We start from the raw sequence: 19,588 nt of genomic DNA on the forward strand, positions 1-19,588 counted from the left end.
TCAGTATGATCCTACAATGAATAACAATACAATGTCAAGAGAGTCCATAAACAAACAAAAAAAAACGAATTATTTGGTTTAAGACATACCTTGATGCCACCAGATGTTCCAATTACGATGTCTCAACAAGGTTTCGTCTTTTACTCATGAAACTGGTAAGGATCACCTCCATATACGCAACAAGAAGCTAATACAACAGCCATATACATCAAAGTCAGCAAACACCACATCATCCACAAAACTTCAAGAAAATAAATAAAACAAACTTGCTTAACAGAGAAAAGAAAAGAACTTTATCAACAGAGTAATCAAGGGAAAAACACAAACTTTATCAAATAATAAAGCTTCTTACATAAGACATGATACAGAGGTGGTGGTGGATACGATGGAGGTGGACTTGAGGATGGAGAACATTGAGATGGTGGCTGTGGTGAACAAGAAACAGAGGAACAAACCCAGAAAAAGACAAACTTTATCAAATAATAAAGCTTCTTACATAAGACATACAACAGAGAAAATTTGAAAAGAAGCTTACTTGATCTGCTCAGTCACTGTGGCTTCACATTCAAGGGAGTACATATGTCGAGACGTGAAAGCTGCAGACTTGAAGGCACGAGATCGAGTTCTTTCGTCACCTCCACAACATCCACGGCAAATTTTGAGATGGTGGCTGGATACGATGGATGTGGACGTGAGGATGGAGAACATATGGTGGCTGTGGTGAAAAAGAAACAGAGGAACAAATCCAGAAAAACACAAACTTTATCAAATAATAAAGTTTCTTACATAAGACATACAACAGAGAAAAATTGTAAAGAAGCTTACTTGATCTGCTCAGTCACTGTGGCTTCACATTCAAGGGAGTACATATGTCAAGACGTGAAAAGTTGCAGACTTGAAGGCACGAGATCGAGTTCCTTCTTCACCTCCACAACATCCACGACACTTTTGAGCTCGGAATCCATGGCATGGCTCACCGGCGACATTCCACGATGAGGAGGAGAAGGGAGAATAGGCTACCGGCGTGTGGCCAAACACCGGCGTGGATCGAAAGGGATTTCAAATCACAACTTAGCAAACAAAAATAAGGGTTTTGAAATTGGGAAAGTGAAACTGGATCTATGAAATGACGTGTTTTGTTTTGAGACAGAAAATGAATTTTAATTAAAAAAAAGAGAACTATAGTTATTTGTCTTTGGTTAGGTTAGTGTGGTCTAGTAAGAAATAAGGACATGAAGGACTTTCAACAACCATAATGTGTGTGGCAAGCATGAAGTGTCTTATTGAGTAATTCATAAGACAAAAAGTGTCCTAGAGAGTAAAAAATCATGTATTATCCACATGTATGTTTGATGAATTATATCAATGTGTACATCATTGTGATCGATATGAAGTTAACGTACATATGTACATTATGAAGCATATACGTTTTGACCGTGAGCTGTCAAAGCAACTACACATATCTTCAAACATATATATATACACTAGGATATGAAATGTAATTCTTTTTAGAGTTGATTTCTCTATCAGACACTTTTTTCTCTTTTTTGACACTTTAAGACACAATACACTGGAGACACACTTTCACGCTGTACGAAACGTTTTTGACATATATGCCCTTTGCTCAGCGACATGAGAGAGAGTTGTATCATTGTTTTTTTTGGCTTAGTTATATGTCTAAAAAATAAATTTGTCATCTAGTTAGAAAAAGTAACTTGCTCGTCTTTAATAAAGTAGGCGTACATAAGAGAATCTCAATTTACAGCCGTTAGATGTGGAGCATAAAACCTAATCTAAAAGTTAAAACATTTTTTATTATTTTATATTTTATACTATTATTCTTTCTCCTATTTCACTTATGTTTTCATTTACTTATATCTAAAATTTTAAAATATATAAAACAAATATAAATTAATACAGTAAAATGAATATAAGATTGTCTATATTTTGACATCCATTTTGTATATATATATATATATATATATATATATATATATATATATATAACATTTATATAAAATATGTGTGGATATGGAATTAAAAACTCTCGTTACCTTTACTTTTTCAAGAAAAGTTATTATGTTTGGTTTATAGGACAGTGTTTCTTTATCGTAGCCGTAAGATGTTTTTTGGCCAAGTAGATCTAATGGCTAGGAAAATATGTACTATTTTATAGGTGAGAGACTTTTTTGTATTAACAAAGGTCTAAAATAAAAAAAAAATGACTCGGTTAATAAAACTATTATAGCTAAAACTATTATAGCTAAGGTCGTTCTTTTACTGAAGTTGTTCGAAAATTTTATTTTATTTATTAAACAAAGGTTTTGGACTTTAGTAATGTGTGTGGATGTGGACGCCTAAACTTGTTCATGAAAAAAGGTTTCTTAAATTTGTGGATAGTTTATTTCTTTTTTTTTTGGCACTGTGTGGATAGTTTCTTTGTGTCTGAATAAGGAAGCTTTGTTTTAGTATTAATATTATTATTGTTGATACCACCTTTTATTTCAATTACTTTAATCTCAAATTTTAAGATACATAAAAAGAAATATAACTATTACAATAATTTATATATACATAATTTTCAATCTTTTACATCTACTTTCATACATATATAAATATTTTTTATTTGCTCAAAAAAGAAATAAATATTTTTTATATATTAAGGTTTTACACCAAAAGATAGGTGGACATGGACATAATATTCATATAATAATGTGTACAAAAATGTGTGGACACTAATATGTGGACATGGACACGTAATACCCAATTTGTTTTTGTGGTATTTTCCAAACACACAATTGAAAGTTTTGTGGACAATGTTTAAAAAGATTTATGGACAATGATTCTTGGATCAAATTTAATTCGTGGACAAAAGTTCTCTAATTGCTTCAAGGTTTCCCATCTTCCCACTGATTGCTGGGAACTAAGTACCATGAGTTTTGGACACAGAGCAGTGAAAATTGTGATTATGGAAGCAATGTAATCTGGTTACGAGGATAACATGCATATATGACCATCAAATATGGTCACATGCATATATGGTCACAGTTTCAACAATGAAACCTGAGAAACAAACAAGAACTCTCTGTCTGCTTCTTATACAAAGCAAAGTAAAAAGCAAAGTAAAACACTTGAACAACAAGCGATCAACAGGAAGTTAATTACCATCAATGGTTGGAATAGAGTTGTGGATGGGACCAGACGTGAAATTAACACGTGAAATTATGATATCCACTCATCAGTGTCTTTAGCAAATTCCATCACCATTACTCTCTCGGAAAAAATATACAATCTCAGAAGCTAGTGCTCTAACTCCCTTCCTCCTCTTCTCACCATCAACTCCATCTCTCCTCTTCTTCTTCCTCTTCCTCTTCCTCTTCGATCTCTCCTTGTGTCCCCACACAACTCCAGCGAATCTGTTAACCGTTTCTGTTTTTTTTTCACTTTGTAATTGATACTCCTTGATTTGCTTTGTCTCTCATCCTTTTCCTATGTCTTCTTCATGGCATTAAAAAGGTAAGAAGAATGCAAAACCAAATCCTAAAAGTCTCATAGTGGAGTAAACAATGGTTACAAGAAAACACATAATCCTCATACTGAGATAGGGGGAGTGATTGGACCTATGAATTGCAACATAAACCAACTAGCTTTGACTCCATAAAAGAGGTCGCAAAGACCATACCTTTTGGAGAAGCTGATGAAGACCAGAAAAGCTGATGAAGACACCATTGTGGGTCTTGGAGATTCTCTAGGGATCGATGTTGATTGTCTGTAGCTGCACACCGATCCTACGACCACCCGCGATGGCAAAGCAGTTCTTCCCAACTATAGCCACAACAGCACTTTCATTGTACTCGAAGATCTGCATCGGCACAATATCCATCGATTAGTCACCATCATAGAGAATCAAACATAAAACTGTTACTGGTCAACTTATCGACATCGGAAACGAAGGTCTCTTCACCGGAGCAGTCATATTAAAGTGAAGAGTTTCTCTTATTGCCTCGTTGGTGTGACCCGGGGAAATCGTCGAGTGTTGATATCAACTCGGTACATGAGACACGACGGCTCTGCTTTGCTGTAGTGGATTCAGTGCCGGTCGTCGATAAGTCTCGATCCAATTCTTCTTCAGATCCGGCCGTATAAACTCGTTAGTAACATCTTCTCCATAAGAAAACGAGATTTGAGAGTATTAACAGAAAAAGGCAAGAGTAAATTGCAAAAGTGAAATCAATCAACTTCTGGGAAAGGATGAAAAAGAATCGCCTCAATTAGGGTTCAAACTTCAAAGTCCGTAGAAGTGATTTTGAATTTTAATTTTGAGATAATAGATAATGAGTGAACGATTTCTATTTTTTTATATCTTATTTTTTTTGTTTAGTTGGACAATTTGGTTTAGTTTGGAAAAAAAAAAGAATGAAGCAAGTTGTAGTTGGGGGTAGAAGTGACAATAGACACAAAGAAAGTATAGCTCCAGCGAGAAATGTCTGAATGTGTTAAAAGAAAGTGGAAATGTGTCTTGAGGTGTAATTTTTTCTTCTTTTTAGAACCTTTTTACATATTCATAGCCACTGAAAGATTTTTAAAACATGTTCTCTTTGAATGATCCATGTGGACATTCACAGTGTACATATGTACATAACTTCAAATTGTACATGTGTACACACTATTTGTTTTTTTGTACAAATAGATATGTGTACTTTTATTTCTTATGGTTAAAAATCAAAGAAATGTGTACATTTATTTTTCGAAGTACACGTGTACATGTCACACAGTGTACACAAAATAACCAACAAACTCCTTGATTACTCATTTTAGTACTTCTTCATGATTGCACGATGATCCTTGTTTTTATTGCTTTCATTTTTACCTCCAAAGTTTCAAAGTTAATAAAATGTATTAGAAAATAAATCAAATGAAGTAAAATCAAAGCTAAAAATCATTAGATATGAATAACACATAAAACCATCTGTACACCTATTGTTATGTAGTAGGTATTTTTTAGTAAGTAACCACCAGTCTACCTTATGTGTACAACTTATTCATTTTGAATGTACACGTGTATATGTCAAAAGCGTACACAAAATAACATGTTTACATTAAATAAGGTGTACACCAACATCGGAGATGCACCTTCACAGATCTCAAAAAATAGATCGAGGGATGGAGAAAATGATTTCATAAAAAAATTTGAGAAAATAAATTTAAAAATCATATTTAAATTTTCTAAAAAAATAGAAAATGAAAGAGGAACAAGACGAAGGAGAAAAAGGATGTAGTTTTGACAAAGAAGAAGACAAGAAGAGAGAAAAGAGGAAATGGGATTTACTAGTTATAATTGGTTTTGATTTCAACCAATACATGTAACTAGGGATGTTGTATTGGGTTGCCCAACCCAACCCAATCCTATTTAGTTTAAGCCCAACCCAAAGTGGCCCTCGCCCTTTTAGAACCCATCATATTATTTGTATTAGGGCTAAACCCTTTTTAACCCATTTTGAGCCCTTTAATTTTTTTTATGTAAACACATTTTTTCTGTAATTTCTTACAAAATTATATGAAAATTAAATCAAATAAAGTTAAATCAAAGCTTTGAGTCATATAAATAGTAAGAAATTTCACATTATTGATTGTCACAAAATACGTTTAAAAGTTTGAAACAAACCACAACACTAAACAAGTTTCAAGTCTTTCACATATTCTTTGCTCGTTGAAGACTGCAACAACCAGATTGACTCTCTACTCTCTACCTTCCACAACATCTTTGCCAGCAACCAGCTCGTTGAAGATCTGTATTTGCCAAAAAAGAATCTATATCAAACAGAACATATGACAAATTACAAATACATACACGTCTTGTACATAGTCATCAAATCAACAAGATGATATAGTTTCTGTTGAACAATCGAAAATGAAAACAAGATACAACAGAAGAAGAAGTATGAATACACAGCTCTAATCAGCCGTCCAAAGATGCACATAAGAAGCATATGTTATCATAAAACTGTTAACAAAGAAAACGAAAATTAAGACAAGTTATGCAAGGGATGTTTTTACTGATATCACGATAGCTTACTATAGCGATAAAAATACCTAGAAGAACCTTAAATCTCAAGTACGGAGTCTAAAGTTCATAGAACTTCCGTAGTTCAGGATCACCCCTAAGGAGGATCCTCTTAAGCAATACCAAACCGAGACAGGGACATGTTCCAACAAGTAGAGAGACACAAGAATAAATTCATAAATCCATATGACAAGTTCCAACGCAGAATCACACTCGAGAACATGACACACTAAAGACACTCGAGAAGATTTACCTTCAAGTGCTAGCTCATTAGGTAACGCAATATCAAACACACAAACGCAATATCAATCTAAACTCAATACAAAAAACAAGAGAGAGCTCATAAGAAGAAGAACAAGATAATGTTACCAAAAAAGGCTTTGGTTTCTAGTTACCTGAATGATTGTCTTTTGGAAAGAATGTCGTTCTAGGATAGTTCCGCAAGAGCACCAGAGAGGCTTAATAACTCGAAAAGTTTCCTGCAAACAGATTAACGGATAAAGAGCGTTTATATAATCCACCACAGAGAGCATCTCTCAGCTAAGACAAAAGCAAAAGAGAGAGAGAGAGAGAGAGAGAGAGAGAGAGAGAGAGAGAGAGAGAGAGAGAGAGAGAGAGAGAGAGAGAGAGAGAGAGAGAGAGAGAGAGAGAGAGAGAGAGAGAGAGAGAGAGAGAGAGAGAGAGAGAGAGAGAGAGAGAGAGAGAGAGAGAGAGAGAGAGAGAGAGAGAGACACGTACTTGTCATCATGGACAGGAACTCCCCACTCTTCATCGTGGAAAGCAATGTAACAGAGGAAAGAGTGTAGAGAAATGACAAAAGAAACTAATCATGTTTCTGTGATCACAATTCACAAACAATAGTCAAGACTTGAGCTCCCAAATTCAAACACTAACTCCCAAATTCAATACCAAAAATCTTTTTAAAACTAGTCAAAGCTCAGAATCGTAAAAGAGGACACTTCAAAACAAATAAGCTCATAAGGATCCAAAACCCATTCTCAAAAACTTGAAACAAATAAAAAACACATGATGACATGATTGTTACCTCAATCAGAGGAGATAAGAGAGCTCGTGATAACCCAAATCGGATGAGAGAGCTCGAGGTTTGCGTCTCAGATGAGAAAAGGATGAGATGGGTTTGATCCGTTTGGAGAAGAGAGCTTTGAGATGCTATGGAGAAGCCTGAGAGATCCTGAAACAAATCAAACACACAAACGCCAGTAAGGATCTAAATGCTTGAAACCCAAATCAGAGATGATGAAACCTGAGATGATGTAACCCAAATCGGAGCTCGTGATAAGAATCAAATCGAACCTGAGATGATGAAACCCATGGTGTCGAGCGTTGAGATCGGGGAGAGATCGGAGAGAGAGAGGCTGAAATGATGAAACCCACGGCGTCGTTGAGATCGGAGAAAGATCGGAGATGAGATGAGATGTTATCGTTTTGATGATCTTCAAGGCTGAGATGATGAAACCCAAAAGGGAGAGAGAGATCGGAGATGAGATGTTATCGTTTTGACGTCGAGAACGAAGAACGAAGAAGAAGCTGAAATCAAAATCAAACGGGCTCAACCCTGTTAAAACCCTTTATTTTCGAATCCAACCCCAAATAAACCCAATATGATTTACAGTTACAACTTTTGGGTTAGGGCTTTTAAAATTTTTGATGGGTTGGTACTACCCTAACTATTAGAACCCAATACAACATTCTTACATGTAACCAAAAATAAAGAAAATTAGGAAAAAGTGTTCTAGTAGGGGAAACTGCTCTATTATATTATAAAAAACTTAAATCTGCCTTTTTTTTTTTTGTCAAACTTAAATCTGCCTCTTGGTTGTAATATTTTCTTGTTTATCGACATCCAAGATATTTAATATTTATTTTGGAAAGAAAATAACAATTTTTCCCTATACATATTTTCACTGGAACTCTTTATCGACTTGTGTTGTGTCCGCTAAAAACCTAAAGCTTCAATTCCCAATCCAGCGCTACTCCAGAGATGGGTAAGAAGAAACTCAACCCCTTAGAAGACCCACCAAAGTCATCTTCAAGCGACGACGATGAAATGGAAACTCAATCCGGAGAGGAGGAAGAAGCTGAAGAACAGATATCCGATGATTCCGATTCCTCTTCATCTGAGGAAGAAAAAGACGGTCTCTGGAATCCCGTCATCATTCCGCCTCTAAAGAAACCAAAAACTTCCGTCGCGAGTCCTTCGAAACAGAGATCTAAGCGTTCGAGTGAAGAGATGGAGGCGCCGCATGCAAAAAAGCGGTCCAAGAAGAAGAAACCTCTGTTTCAGAGACTGTGGAGCGAAGAAGATGAGATCTCTCTGCTACAAGGTATGATCGACTTCAAATCTGGGACGGGGAAGAGTCCGTACGAAGATATGGATGGTTTCTATGAACTCATCAAGAAATCCATTAGCTTTGAGGCTAGCAAGTACCAAACTGCTGAGAAGATTAGGTCTTTGAGGAAGAAGTATGTGAAGAGAGGTGTAGAATCTATCTCCAAATCTCATGATATGGGATGTTTTAACTTGTCCAAATATATTTGGGGATCTAATGGATTGGCGCTCAAGTCTAATGTGAAGAAGAGTGACTCTGTCAAACCTCATGGTCAAGAGGTAGAGAAAGAAGTTGAATCTGATGCTAATTTGGAAGTTAATGGTGAAAATGGTGACAAGGAAGAAGAAGATAGGGAGATGCTGGTTAACGGTAAGAAGGTACAAGTAGATAAACAAGTGTTGGTTAATGGAGATTCGAGTGCATCTGACTGGTTTGAAGACTCGTTTCTTGTTGGATCCATTGGGAGTTTGGGTGTGGGTGAACGGTTTGTGAAAGAGAGATGGAGCATGGTGGCTGTGGAGACTAAGAAGAAAATGGAAGAGAAGTGGAAGCTGTTGCAGGCCAAAGAAATGGAACTTGTGTTGGAGAAGACTGACTTTATGCGTGAGGTTGGCTCTGTAATTGCTGAAGCATCTTAGGAAAGGCACAATTATGTAGGTTTAAGTTGGAGATCCAAATGTGTATTTTGTTATCTAATTATATGAAGTTTCGTTATCTTCCTACCTAACTTTCTGGTTTTCTGTTTCATCTTGTGAACTCCATTGAAGTAATTAAAACTTCTGCCAAGTTAGGCGGTTAGATATAATATTGTCTTTGCAGTTTGCAGGCTTTTTTAACTATTTTTAACCATTAAATAATGTTCACACTGCAATATCTAAGGTGGTGAAAACAGTATCCGAGGCAAGTAGCAAACACTCCTTTTCTTTTCTGCTATATGTCAGTTTTTATATTAGGCAGAAGTAAAAGTGTAAAACAAACATTAGCCTATTTTGTGTCAAGATTCTAAAACATAATTGTGTGGAAGAGACACTGTTCGATGTCACACGATACTTTGAAGAACATTTACAATAGCTAGGGCAACACCAAAGCTCAATTGTGTCTCAAACTGATATTGGTTTGTGTAGTTTTTTTTTTTTTTTTTTTTTGTCAAAATTGGTTTGTGTAGTTAAATGGACGTTTTTACCTTTTGTTCTCACAATTTTTTTTTGTCTACTATATCCAACATTTATTCTAGTTTTGTTGGCTTTACATGTTTATTCCTTTGTATATGAACCGGGACCATAGAAGTATTGTTTTGCCTTTGGATCATATATGCAGTTTCTTAGAAACATAAGATTCGCCAGCCTGATTACTTTTCTTGGCCATCAAGCTAATCAACAATTGTAGTCAAAACCTAAACCACCACCCAAATCCGACTCACTTTTCTAACGTTTATATTCAAAAAACTCATTATAATATACTATTTAATGGACTCAAATAAGAGAGCATAGCTATAACTAACTTCTCCATCTCAACCACTTCATAATCCTCAAAATGCAACAACTCCACAATCACTTTCCTCCTTATATATAAACCAGTTCTTCAATCTCAAAGTCCATCAAATATTTCTTGGCAAAAAAAGAAAAAGAGTATCCAAAATGACCAAACACTCACCACTCTCACTTTCAACATCAATCTTTCTCATCGTTGCTCTTTTTACTGCAACAGCCGCACTCGACCCTGCTCCCGAAGACCCGATTTTCGAACTGTACATGCATGATATACTTGGCGGAAGCAGTCCAACGGCAAGACCCATCACCGGTTTGCTTGGAAACATCTACAACGGTCAAGTACCTTTTGCTAAGCAGATCGGTTTTGTTCCGCCAGCAAACGGTGTAGCCATACCAAATGCAAACGGCGCAATGCCAACGGTCAACGGTATCAACGGTATTCCTCTAGGTACCGGTTTATCCGGTACAGCGTTTTCAGGTCAGAATCTAAATGGGATTCAGACACAACTGGGACCTGATGGTCTGAGTCTTGGCTTTGGGACGATCACGGTGATTGACGACATAATCACATCCGGTCCTGACTTGGGTTCTCAGCCGCTTGGTAAAGCTCAGGGGGTGTATGTTGCAAGCTCAGCAGATGGAAGCACACAGATGATGGCTTTCACAGCTATGCTTGAAGGTGGAGAGTACAATGATAATCTCAATTTCTATGGAATTTACAGAATCGGAAGCGCCATGTCGCATCTGTCTGTGACTGGAGGAACAGGAAGGTTCAAGAACGCTTGTGGGTTTGCAGAGGTAAGGCCGTTGATTCCTGCAGGTCAACACTTTGTTGATGGTGCAGAGATGCTGTTGAGGATCATTGTCCATCTTAAGTACTGAGAACTTGTATATGAAATGTGTGATTCCCTTTGTGAGTTAAAAAATGTTTTCTAGTATTTGAACAATGTAAAAGAAACATTGTATTTTATATGATTTGATACAACAAACATCATATCCTGAACCATTTATAGGAATTGGAGACCAACAGTACAATAGGAAGGGTTTTGAATTTATTGCTTACATGCTTATGGTCCAACAAAGAACTAAGCATAAGAATACTGTTTGGTCAGCCGCTACTTCTTCTCCTATAGGGCCATGAGTTTACTCAGAACACTCCGAAGAATGTAGCTGCAGCAAAGACTAAGAAGAGAGCTCCACCAACGTATCCCACCTACATAAACAGATCACCAAACTTTCATCAGTTTGTAAAAGGGTTTCAATTTCTGTGAATGGACCTCCTTATGTAAACATTTGCTTGTACCACTTTCTCGGAGATATAGTTGGCTAAGAACGCGCCGCCCATGATTGCAAGCAATGTTGCCACTAAGTGTCCAGCAATAGCACCACTCGCAACTCCCCATGGTGACTGTGACACAGAGTTAAAAAAAGTTGTTTAGGGTCTATTGAGCTTAAGCTTGTGGTTGCTGTAGAATGGTACGCATCAAACCTGTGCAGCCCCAAGCGCAACAGTTGCAAGCATTGACCGATCTCCCCATTCCTGGTGTAGATCAAAGAAGCATCAATTATCATAATAACATGGATGGTTTAAATTAAAACTCTTGACAAAATTAAAGTTCCTTACAGCAAAGAAGACAAGGCTGAATGATTTCCAGAGGATTTCAAGTGGGTTTGTCAACTTTTTAGACGCCTTTTCTTTAACGAGTTCCTCAGCTTCAGTGTATTCACCGAGTTCTATACCACTCTCCTCACCATTCTTGGCTTCAGCTTGTGGAAGATCCCATGCATCCTTGATGGATTTCAATCCAAAGAACATGAGAAGCGCAATTGCAGCATATTCTCCTATCGGTACAGCTGTTCAACAAGAGAGTAAGAAGAAGTATCCCTATCATATATATATATATTTTCCACAAGATTCGTTTGTGAAGAAGCCTCAGGTAGCTTACTTGTCTGGAACTGAGCAGGCACGGATTGAAAAACCTTCCCGATAACAACCGATAAGACAGTCATCAACGATAAAGCTCCCATTGAACCTAAAAGGACCTTGTCATGATATCCAACAATGTTCCTCACCGTCAGATTATAACAAATGGACCATATGAGAGTGTGAGAGCGATATTAGAAGCAAGCGTACCAATGTTTTCTCGTATTGCATAGCCAACAAAGCAGCAATAAAAAATGTCTGCCCAACCAAAAACAATATACATATATGTCAGATCTCAGAACATAAAAAAAAAAAAAAGAAATCTATGTAATATGAATAGACATATATATATACCTTGTCACCAATCTCAGAAACGAAGATCAGTGAGAAGGCTGCGGTGAAGCCTGATTTTGCTACTGCTGCTAGAACTGAGGATGGTCCTCCCTTGACAAAAGTGATTAGAGAGAATACCAAACCGCAACTCAGTAGTACAAGTGCTATCGATAAAGAGTAAGGGAATGGCCCTTGAGGTTTTAAGCTGCAGGATACAAGGTTCATAGTACAATATTCCCAACTTAGTACACATTTAATCAACATGACCTATGTACTTCCTAGTCACTTATGCCCTTTAAATGCTACTTACCCATATTATAAAACAAGAGTTAATAAAGAGAGTGATAAATCAAAGCAGTAGCAAATGTTGGTTCCCTTACTAACAAGAAGAATACACTAATAAAGGTGACAAAAACATGAACTAGTAACCTTTCTTGTGAAGACTGATCAAGAGAACTACTTTGAGATCCATCCTCCTCACTCCCAGATCCAACACCAGCATTTGATGCATGAACAGTAAATTTTCCACAAAGCAAATCCGATCTTGATCTCCATCTACATCTTACTGCAAAGCCAGTTAGTACATCAGAGTAAGTTGCATAACACTAAAAATAACCAACACAATAAGCAGATCATGAATCAATCAGCTGTAAGAAAACATAAATGTTTTGGTTAGCTTGTTGCATTATTCAGTAGATCCAAGCAAACTTACAAGGAGGAGACGGTGGTTTTCTAGAACTCTTCGGGCAAGGCAACGATTCAGACACGGATAGAAAAGGGAGTTTCCGTACTGAATACACAGATGCTGATGCTGTGGAGTTAGCACTATTGCTAAAGCTTGTAACACTCATTGTTCTTTAACTATGGATCCACAGAAGTAGAGGGTTTAGTGAATCATTGCTTTGGTTTGATAAACAAGAAACTCAGAAAGAAAGATGGAGACTTTCTTCGGATTCTACTCTGCAGAGAGAATTGGGTTAGTGATGATGGAGATAGATAGGATTGTGCAATTCGGCCTGCTTTGTCTGTGCGGTTGGGATTTGACTTCGATTGCGCCACGTGTGTTTTTTTGCACTCGAGGATAAACAAACGGCAGCGTTTGAGGACTTATCAGTGATAATTATTTAAGTACTTCACACTCGGATATTACAAATTTGGACTCCTGATTATCCTCTCTTTCAGAATTTAGAACTATTTACTGATAAATTGTTTGATTGACCATTTTTCCGAAATAGTAACGAATTACCGAAAAGTTAAGGAGTACTCAGAGAATATTGGAACCTAACTTTTAATCCAATTTATTGCATCTAGAATTTTTTTTTGCTTATAAACAATATGATAATTGATGTAATTATATATTATAATGTGACAATTTTGGCTGTAACTGGTTAATGTATAATGGAATTAGTGAGATAAAAAAGAATGGAATATGAAGAAAAATTGAATAAATTTATTCCATTTATTCATGACCAAAACTATAATAGAATAGTATTTTGAATTTTGTCTAATTTCTTTTGTAATTGATGGAATGAATATTCCATTTCATTCGAGACAAACAGTAAAAAAACGTTTGGAATTTATGGAATAGAGCATTCCAACGTATTTCATTCAAAATTTGATCAATCCAGTCGATGACAAAAAAAAGATCAATCGAGTTGTAGCCTTTGTATATTATTATTGAAATTCATATTTAAGTTTAATCATATATGATACATACACATATATAAATATCCAAACCCATAAATTAAATGACTTCATAAGCATCTATCTATTTATATAAAAGAAGCTTTGAATCCCTCCAAGGTTATTCAGCTCGGATGCCACGTCATCAGTTAGGTATGCGAGCGTCTGCCATGTGGCAATCAAATGAAACGATGCGTTTTGAGTTTTCTGCGGTGTCTGGGCTTCTGTTGGGCTTGCACTCCACTTCGTGTTACGGCCCAATGTGCACATCACTCTCCACGAACCCTAATCTGCGGTGTTTTGTGTTCTTCACGATTCTTCCTTCGTCTGAGACAGCGAACGATCCGCTATTTTTGTCGATTCTGTTGGACTTCTTGTCACCAGCAATGGGTAACAGAAACCATTACAGACTGCTTTTAATTGTCGTCTTTAACGCCCTTCTTTACTCCGTTTCCCCTACTCCTTCCACGATTCATCATTTAATGCATCTTCTCTTCCAATCTGTGAATCTGCAGCTATAAATAGATTAGGCTTGATTCCATAAGCTTATATCTAAATATATATAAAAAGACGTTTCTTTCTTTCTAGGCCATCCACGTCATAAAGTACTGAAAGGAGAACGTGACACTTGTCCATGTCTTTAAAACACATCGTTTCATTAAAGTGATATTGGGCCGCTGCATTTTAATTACGGTTTTCATATAGATTTGAGCCCGATAATGAGGCCCATTTAAAATCCATGAGCTGATGCTAGGGTTTAGGCTCTTCTTCCCTCATCGACACCAAAATAATTTCTGCGTTCTCAAACAAAGAATATGAAGTTTCGAAGTATCGATTGCCTCACATCGACATGATTATCTTTTTCTTGATCGTCGATCATGTCGTTCTGGTTTCTCTCATATTGAGACGCTCCGAATTACAGATCCATCGCATTTATCGTCTTCTTAACTCCAAAGACAGACGTGAGACATGATTTTGACATTGAATGCAAGTATACCTCTGCAAGGCGGTGTATCTACAATATATAAAGGTTAGCATCCTTCCCCTGAACATCATCCTCCTAAATTAGTCTAGACAATTTGGTTGCTTGTAATAAACTCAACAATATCGCGATTAAACTAGATAAATAGTAATAAATTAGTAAATAAAATAAAGAAGTTGGTTGCTTGGTTGGTTGTTGTCATGTCCCTAGTTCTACATAAGGCCATCAGGACGGGCCATGGTACGAAGAGATGAACTGGCCAGGTCATATGATCTAAAGGCAAGTGTATCATGGTCCAAACAGAAGGTTAAGTGCATCAGATGGCTGAGACTTGACCATAATAAGAAAGAAAGAAGCTAAAGAGAGTTGGATGAGTGGTCCGGAAGCTGGACAAGGTTCGGAGGCAGCTCAACCAGCAAGGTGGAGCTGGGAAGGAGTTCACACAGTCTGAGCCAGCTCACTGGAGCTGGAGGAGTAGCTCACTCAGCTCAGGCAGCTAGCACTCAGCTCAACTCAGCTGAATGGAGTGTTGGAGTCTTGGCCGGTCATTGCGGACCATGAGTGGTGGGTATGGTCCGGATGGTGGTCATGGGGGTCTGATGGGTCTGAGATGCTTTGGCAACTAAGCTATGCATGTGGGCAAGCTATTGGGCCAGAGATCGACCAGCCCAAACGCAGAGAAGAGCATTTGAGGAGCGGTTGGACGGTTTGGGCGAAAAGGTGTAACCGTTGGCCAATCGGCCAATCATTGTGTCCGAGCAGTTGGCAAGCCCTTCTCCTATAAATATAGGTCTTCTCTGTCGACAGAAACCATCAGAACATAAGGGGAAACTCTGCTCAATTCTTTACAGAATCAAAGAGAGAAAAGAGAAGAGTTGGCCGCAAGGCAGTCCGTGTGAAGACTTGGTGATTCCGGTGGGTTCTAGCCGTGGGCAAGGGAGAATTGATCGGAAATGGATACTAGAGGAAAGGAGAAGGCTGCAGAGAAGAGTTTGGGAACTTCCGAACACACACCTAAGGTACAGGATGCAAACCAAGTGCAAACCGCCTAAGGCCATTCATCCGGATGGTCAGGCCGTTTGATCCATGTGTGGATGGTTGTATCTATTACTCTTTTCCTGTCAATATATCTCTTCTCTATCATATTCTGAAGTGATCTATGGGTTCAAACTCATGGACACGCCACCAACCCTTGGTTAGATCAGAGTAATCTCTCCATGGCCTTGGTTGGGCATGTGTGGTCCGATCTCACAGTTCCTAAGGGAGTTATTGGGATTTGGCGTCTAATATCTCTTAATGGGGATTTATAATGAATTATCAAAGTGAAAGAATGGATTTATAACATTGATTTAGAGGTGGTCCCTTATGGCCGGTTTGGCTGTTCATGGCCGCAATCTATATGATTGAGGCCGGTTCTGGGAAATCCAATTGGACCATTCTCTTAGTCATGAATTATCATGAATTATCATGAATTTTATTTAGTTTTTGGACAAGTATCAGAAAGGGTAACTTTTGGCCAGATTAGACTAAGTGTCCAAACCATGCTTAGGTTGTGATTGCTAGGATATCGGATTGTGATTCTTATGCATATGTGTTGTGGGTTTTGATTTCAGGTCCTGACAGGGATCGTGGTAAGGCTAAGGAGTCATGAAAACTTTGGCTGTGTGGGATGTGTGATGTAGTGACTTGTTGGATACATTGGATTTATAATAGCCTATTGTGCAACTGATTGATTTGAATACATTGTATGGATCACATTTGACATATATATAAAATATGATGTTTGCCTTAAGCTTCCGCATTGTTTTTATTATTGCATGAACCTCACTTGCTTGAAAACTGACTAAGTAAAGATTAGACCTTATCCGGCTGAATTACACTTAGACTCTTAGGTAAGGCCGCAAACTAGTTGGATCAAGGGATCCAGGTTTGGGTCTTACAGTTGTGAATATAAAAGAAAATAATTAGATTTAGAATTTTAGGCAATCAAGATTATAATGATATATGAGTTAATGTGTATGAATAACAATTCTAGAACTCTTCTAATGTAAAGATATCCAGCTTCTGTTGTGAGTCTACTAAGTTATCCGAGTCAATTGTTCCAGCTCTCGCTCGTGAACATGGATCGAGTCTCGATAGATACTATTTTCTAAGTATCGATCGATACTACCTCATACTGGTTTATAGTCCTATCAATAAGTTCACCATATTCCTACTCAGCAGGATTAGTTCAAGACGTGATCCTACTCTCGTAGTTTTCAACAATCATAAATTCAGAGTTCTAGTTAGCTACTCTATAACACAATCAGTAAGTACAATTATGATGAAGAATATCTATATATTCATCCTACCAGTTCTATAGTTTTGACTAATCCATCAAAACCCTAATAAACCCTAACACTACAAGAAAACACGAATGTAACGACGACCGTTTTCCTCGGTAATTCGTCGTAAAAGAGTGCTTACGACGGATTACCGAGGAAACCCGTTTCGTCGTTAACCATTCATCGTAACGCATATTTTGTCGCCAATTCGTCGTAAGATTACGAGGGACCCATTTTGTCGTAAATGTTCGTCGTAAAGAAGACGTAGATTTTCACGTAAAGTAGACGCTATTTTTCCACGTAAAGAACACGTTATATTCCTCCTAAAATACACGTAAATATTCCTCGTAAAAAACACGTAAATTTCCTTGTAAACTCGACGTATATATTCCCCGTAAACTCGACTATTCCTCGTAAACTCGACGTAAATATTCGTCGTAAATTACACGTAAAGGACCCCACGTAAATTCGACGTAAACATTTTCTCGTAAATACATCGTACAATTTCCACGTTAAAATGTCGTGAATTAGCTACGAATTTGCTTCATTTTGTATAACCGAAATTATTTTTAAATTTATTTCAAAAATATTAATTTAAATAATTAATTAATGCGAAAGTATTTTATATAAATAATAAAAGTTTGGAATTTATATTATAAAAAAAAAACTAAAATCGTCTCCCAGTAAAGGTCTTCGCTCCTCCTCTGTACTGTTTCCTCTTCTTCCTGTGTACGGGAAGGCTCGGGAATAGGATCAATATTATAAAATAAAAATATTGACATTGTTTACCAAAAATATTTTAAAACTTAAGAAACTGTAAGATTTAGAGGTGGGCATTTGGACATTCATTCGGGTCCGGTTCGGGTCTATTCGAGTTTCTGGTTTTTGGGGTTAAAAATTGCAATCCCACTCGGATATTTATAAATTTCGATTCAAATTTCGATTCAAATCTTGGCAGGTTCAGTTCAGGTTTGAAAAACCCGTTTAAATTATTTTTATAATTTATATATATTTTCAATTTTTCAAAATCTAAAAATAAAGTAATATATGACATATATATTTGAATAATGAATGCCAAAATTCATAAACTTAACATATAGATTGGTATAACAAAAATCACTTTTAACTGTCTAATTTATGGAAATCATCTAAAATCTCGTTAAAAATCAAATCACCTTAAACTATAAATTGAACACATCCCCATAAACTGATTTGGTATGAATATTTGGATATAAAGTTAATAAATATTTCAAGTATTTTGGTGTTTTGAGTATTGTTAAGCTATTTTAGATATTTACTTTTGGAAAATTTCAAAATATCTTTTATATTCCGGATACTTTTTTATATACTAAATCTAAAAATAATTAATACATTTGAGTATATAAATCTATTTTGGATACATTCGGATATGCAAATTTTTTTTGGTCGAGTTTGGTTTCGGTTCTCAAAATACCAAAATTTTGAATCTAATTGGATATTTAAATAATTTGTTTCGGGTTTGATAATACTTTTTGGATCAGATTTAATTTGATTCTTTAGATTAGTGTTTTTTGCGCAACCCTAGTAATATTCATAAAATAGTATAAATTTAAATTTAAATATTTTTTTTATCTTTAATCTAATAAAATTAATATGTAAAAATATGTCTTTATGTGCGTGCAAAACACTAGTTAGTTGATTAACTTTGCGTGAATTTCTGTAGATTAAACATAGTTTCCAAGTTGTTCAAAAAAGAAAAAAATTAGTCTCCAAATAAGGTTACGGAAAGCAATTACTCTTAAAAGAAACAGAAAAGGAAATAATGATTGTTTTCTTTAAATCTACAAAAAAAAGAATATATCGGAATCCACACAGTAATAACGCTAGGTTATCTCCAGCAGTTGACACATCAGATTTTAAAATGCATATGAGACTGCCATGTCATTAAATGAAAAAAGTTGAAAAACCAATCAAAACATTTCGATTCTCCACGTCGTTTGTGTTGTGCTTTACCTTTTCACCTTCATTTATTTCACCATCACGAAGTAGAGAGAGATATCAACGAAGGAACTCGACATCGGAGGTTTGATCAAAAAAAAAAACTCGACATCGGAGCAAGTAGTTGTGTTGGCGGCGGATTCAAACACTATCACAGGTTAGACGAGTCGACTAGACCGATGAATCGATGAATCAATGATCAACCCATTCTTATTCGAAGCTCCAACCGTAGCTTAGATTCTTCTTCGTCTATCTTTTCGGGAGGTTTTGGTAATGAATCTGCGACAAGGCCGAGTCCGGAAATGTTTGAGCAGACGGATGTGATATATGGCGGCAGCTGTGGATGGTGTTGATTTGATGGAGGTATCAAGTCATGATCCGCGAGAGAGTGCGGATATGCTCCGGTCATCGACGCAGATTCCTATTAAAACCAAACGTAGCCGGAGGTGCATTGATTATA

General features: G+C 36.6%; 3 protein-coding genes across 3 annotated transcripts; 2 read left to right on the forward strand and 1 right to left on the reverse strand.

Moving 5' to 3' along the window:
* Nucleotides 1-7,843: 7,843 nt before the first annotated feature.
* Nucleotides 7,844-9,254, forward strand: LOC108819186 (probable transcription factor At1g61730). The gene has a single exon (XM_018592181.2). It carries the CDS (start codon nt 8,067-8,069, stop codon nt 9,051-9,053), a length of 987 nt encoding a protein of 328 aa, XP_018447683.1. The 5' UTR covers nt 7,844-8,066; the 3' UTR covers nt 9,054-9,254.
* A 713-nt stretch (nt 9,255-9,967) lies between these two features.
* Nucleotides 9,968-10,843, forward strand: LOC108818717 (dirigent protein 18). Its single transcript, XM_018591641.2, has one exon. The coding sequence runs from the start codon at nt 10,053-10,055 to the stop codon at nt 10,785-10,787; it is 735 nt and encodes a 244-aa protein (XP_018447143.1). The 5' UTR covers nt 9,968-10,052; the 3' UTR covers nt 10,788-10,843.
* Nucleotides 10,844-10,854: 11 nt separating this feature from the next.
* Nucleotides 10,855-13,208, reverse strand: LOC108818716 (protein PAM71-homolog, chloroplastic). Its single transcript, XM_018591640.2, has 9 exons — nt 12,875-13,208; nt 12,592-12,727; nt 12,184-12,367; nt 12,040-12,087; nt 11,852-11,948; nt 11,530-11,759; nt 11,395-11,445; nt 11,209-11,313; nt 10,855-11,118 (listed from the first exon to the last, which is right to left on the reverse strand). The coding sequence occupies exons 1-9, from the start codon at nt 13,011-13,013 to the stop codon at nt 11,053-11,055; spliced, it is 1,056 nt and encodes a 351-aa protein (XP_018447142.1). The 5' UTR covers nt 13,014-13,208; the 3' UTR covers nt 10,855-11,052.
* Nucleotides 13,209-19,588: the final 6,380 nt, after the last annotated feature.

This window comes from Raphanus sativus, chromosome 8 (genome assembly GCF_000801105.2).
Source record: "Raphanus sativus cultivar WK10039 chromosome 8, ASM80110v3, whole genome shotgun sequence".
In the NCBI taxonomy this organism is placed as follows: domain Eukaryota; kingdom Viridiplantae; phylum Streptophyta; class Magnoliopsida; order Brassicales; family Brassicaceae; genus Raphanus; species Raphanus sativus.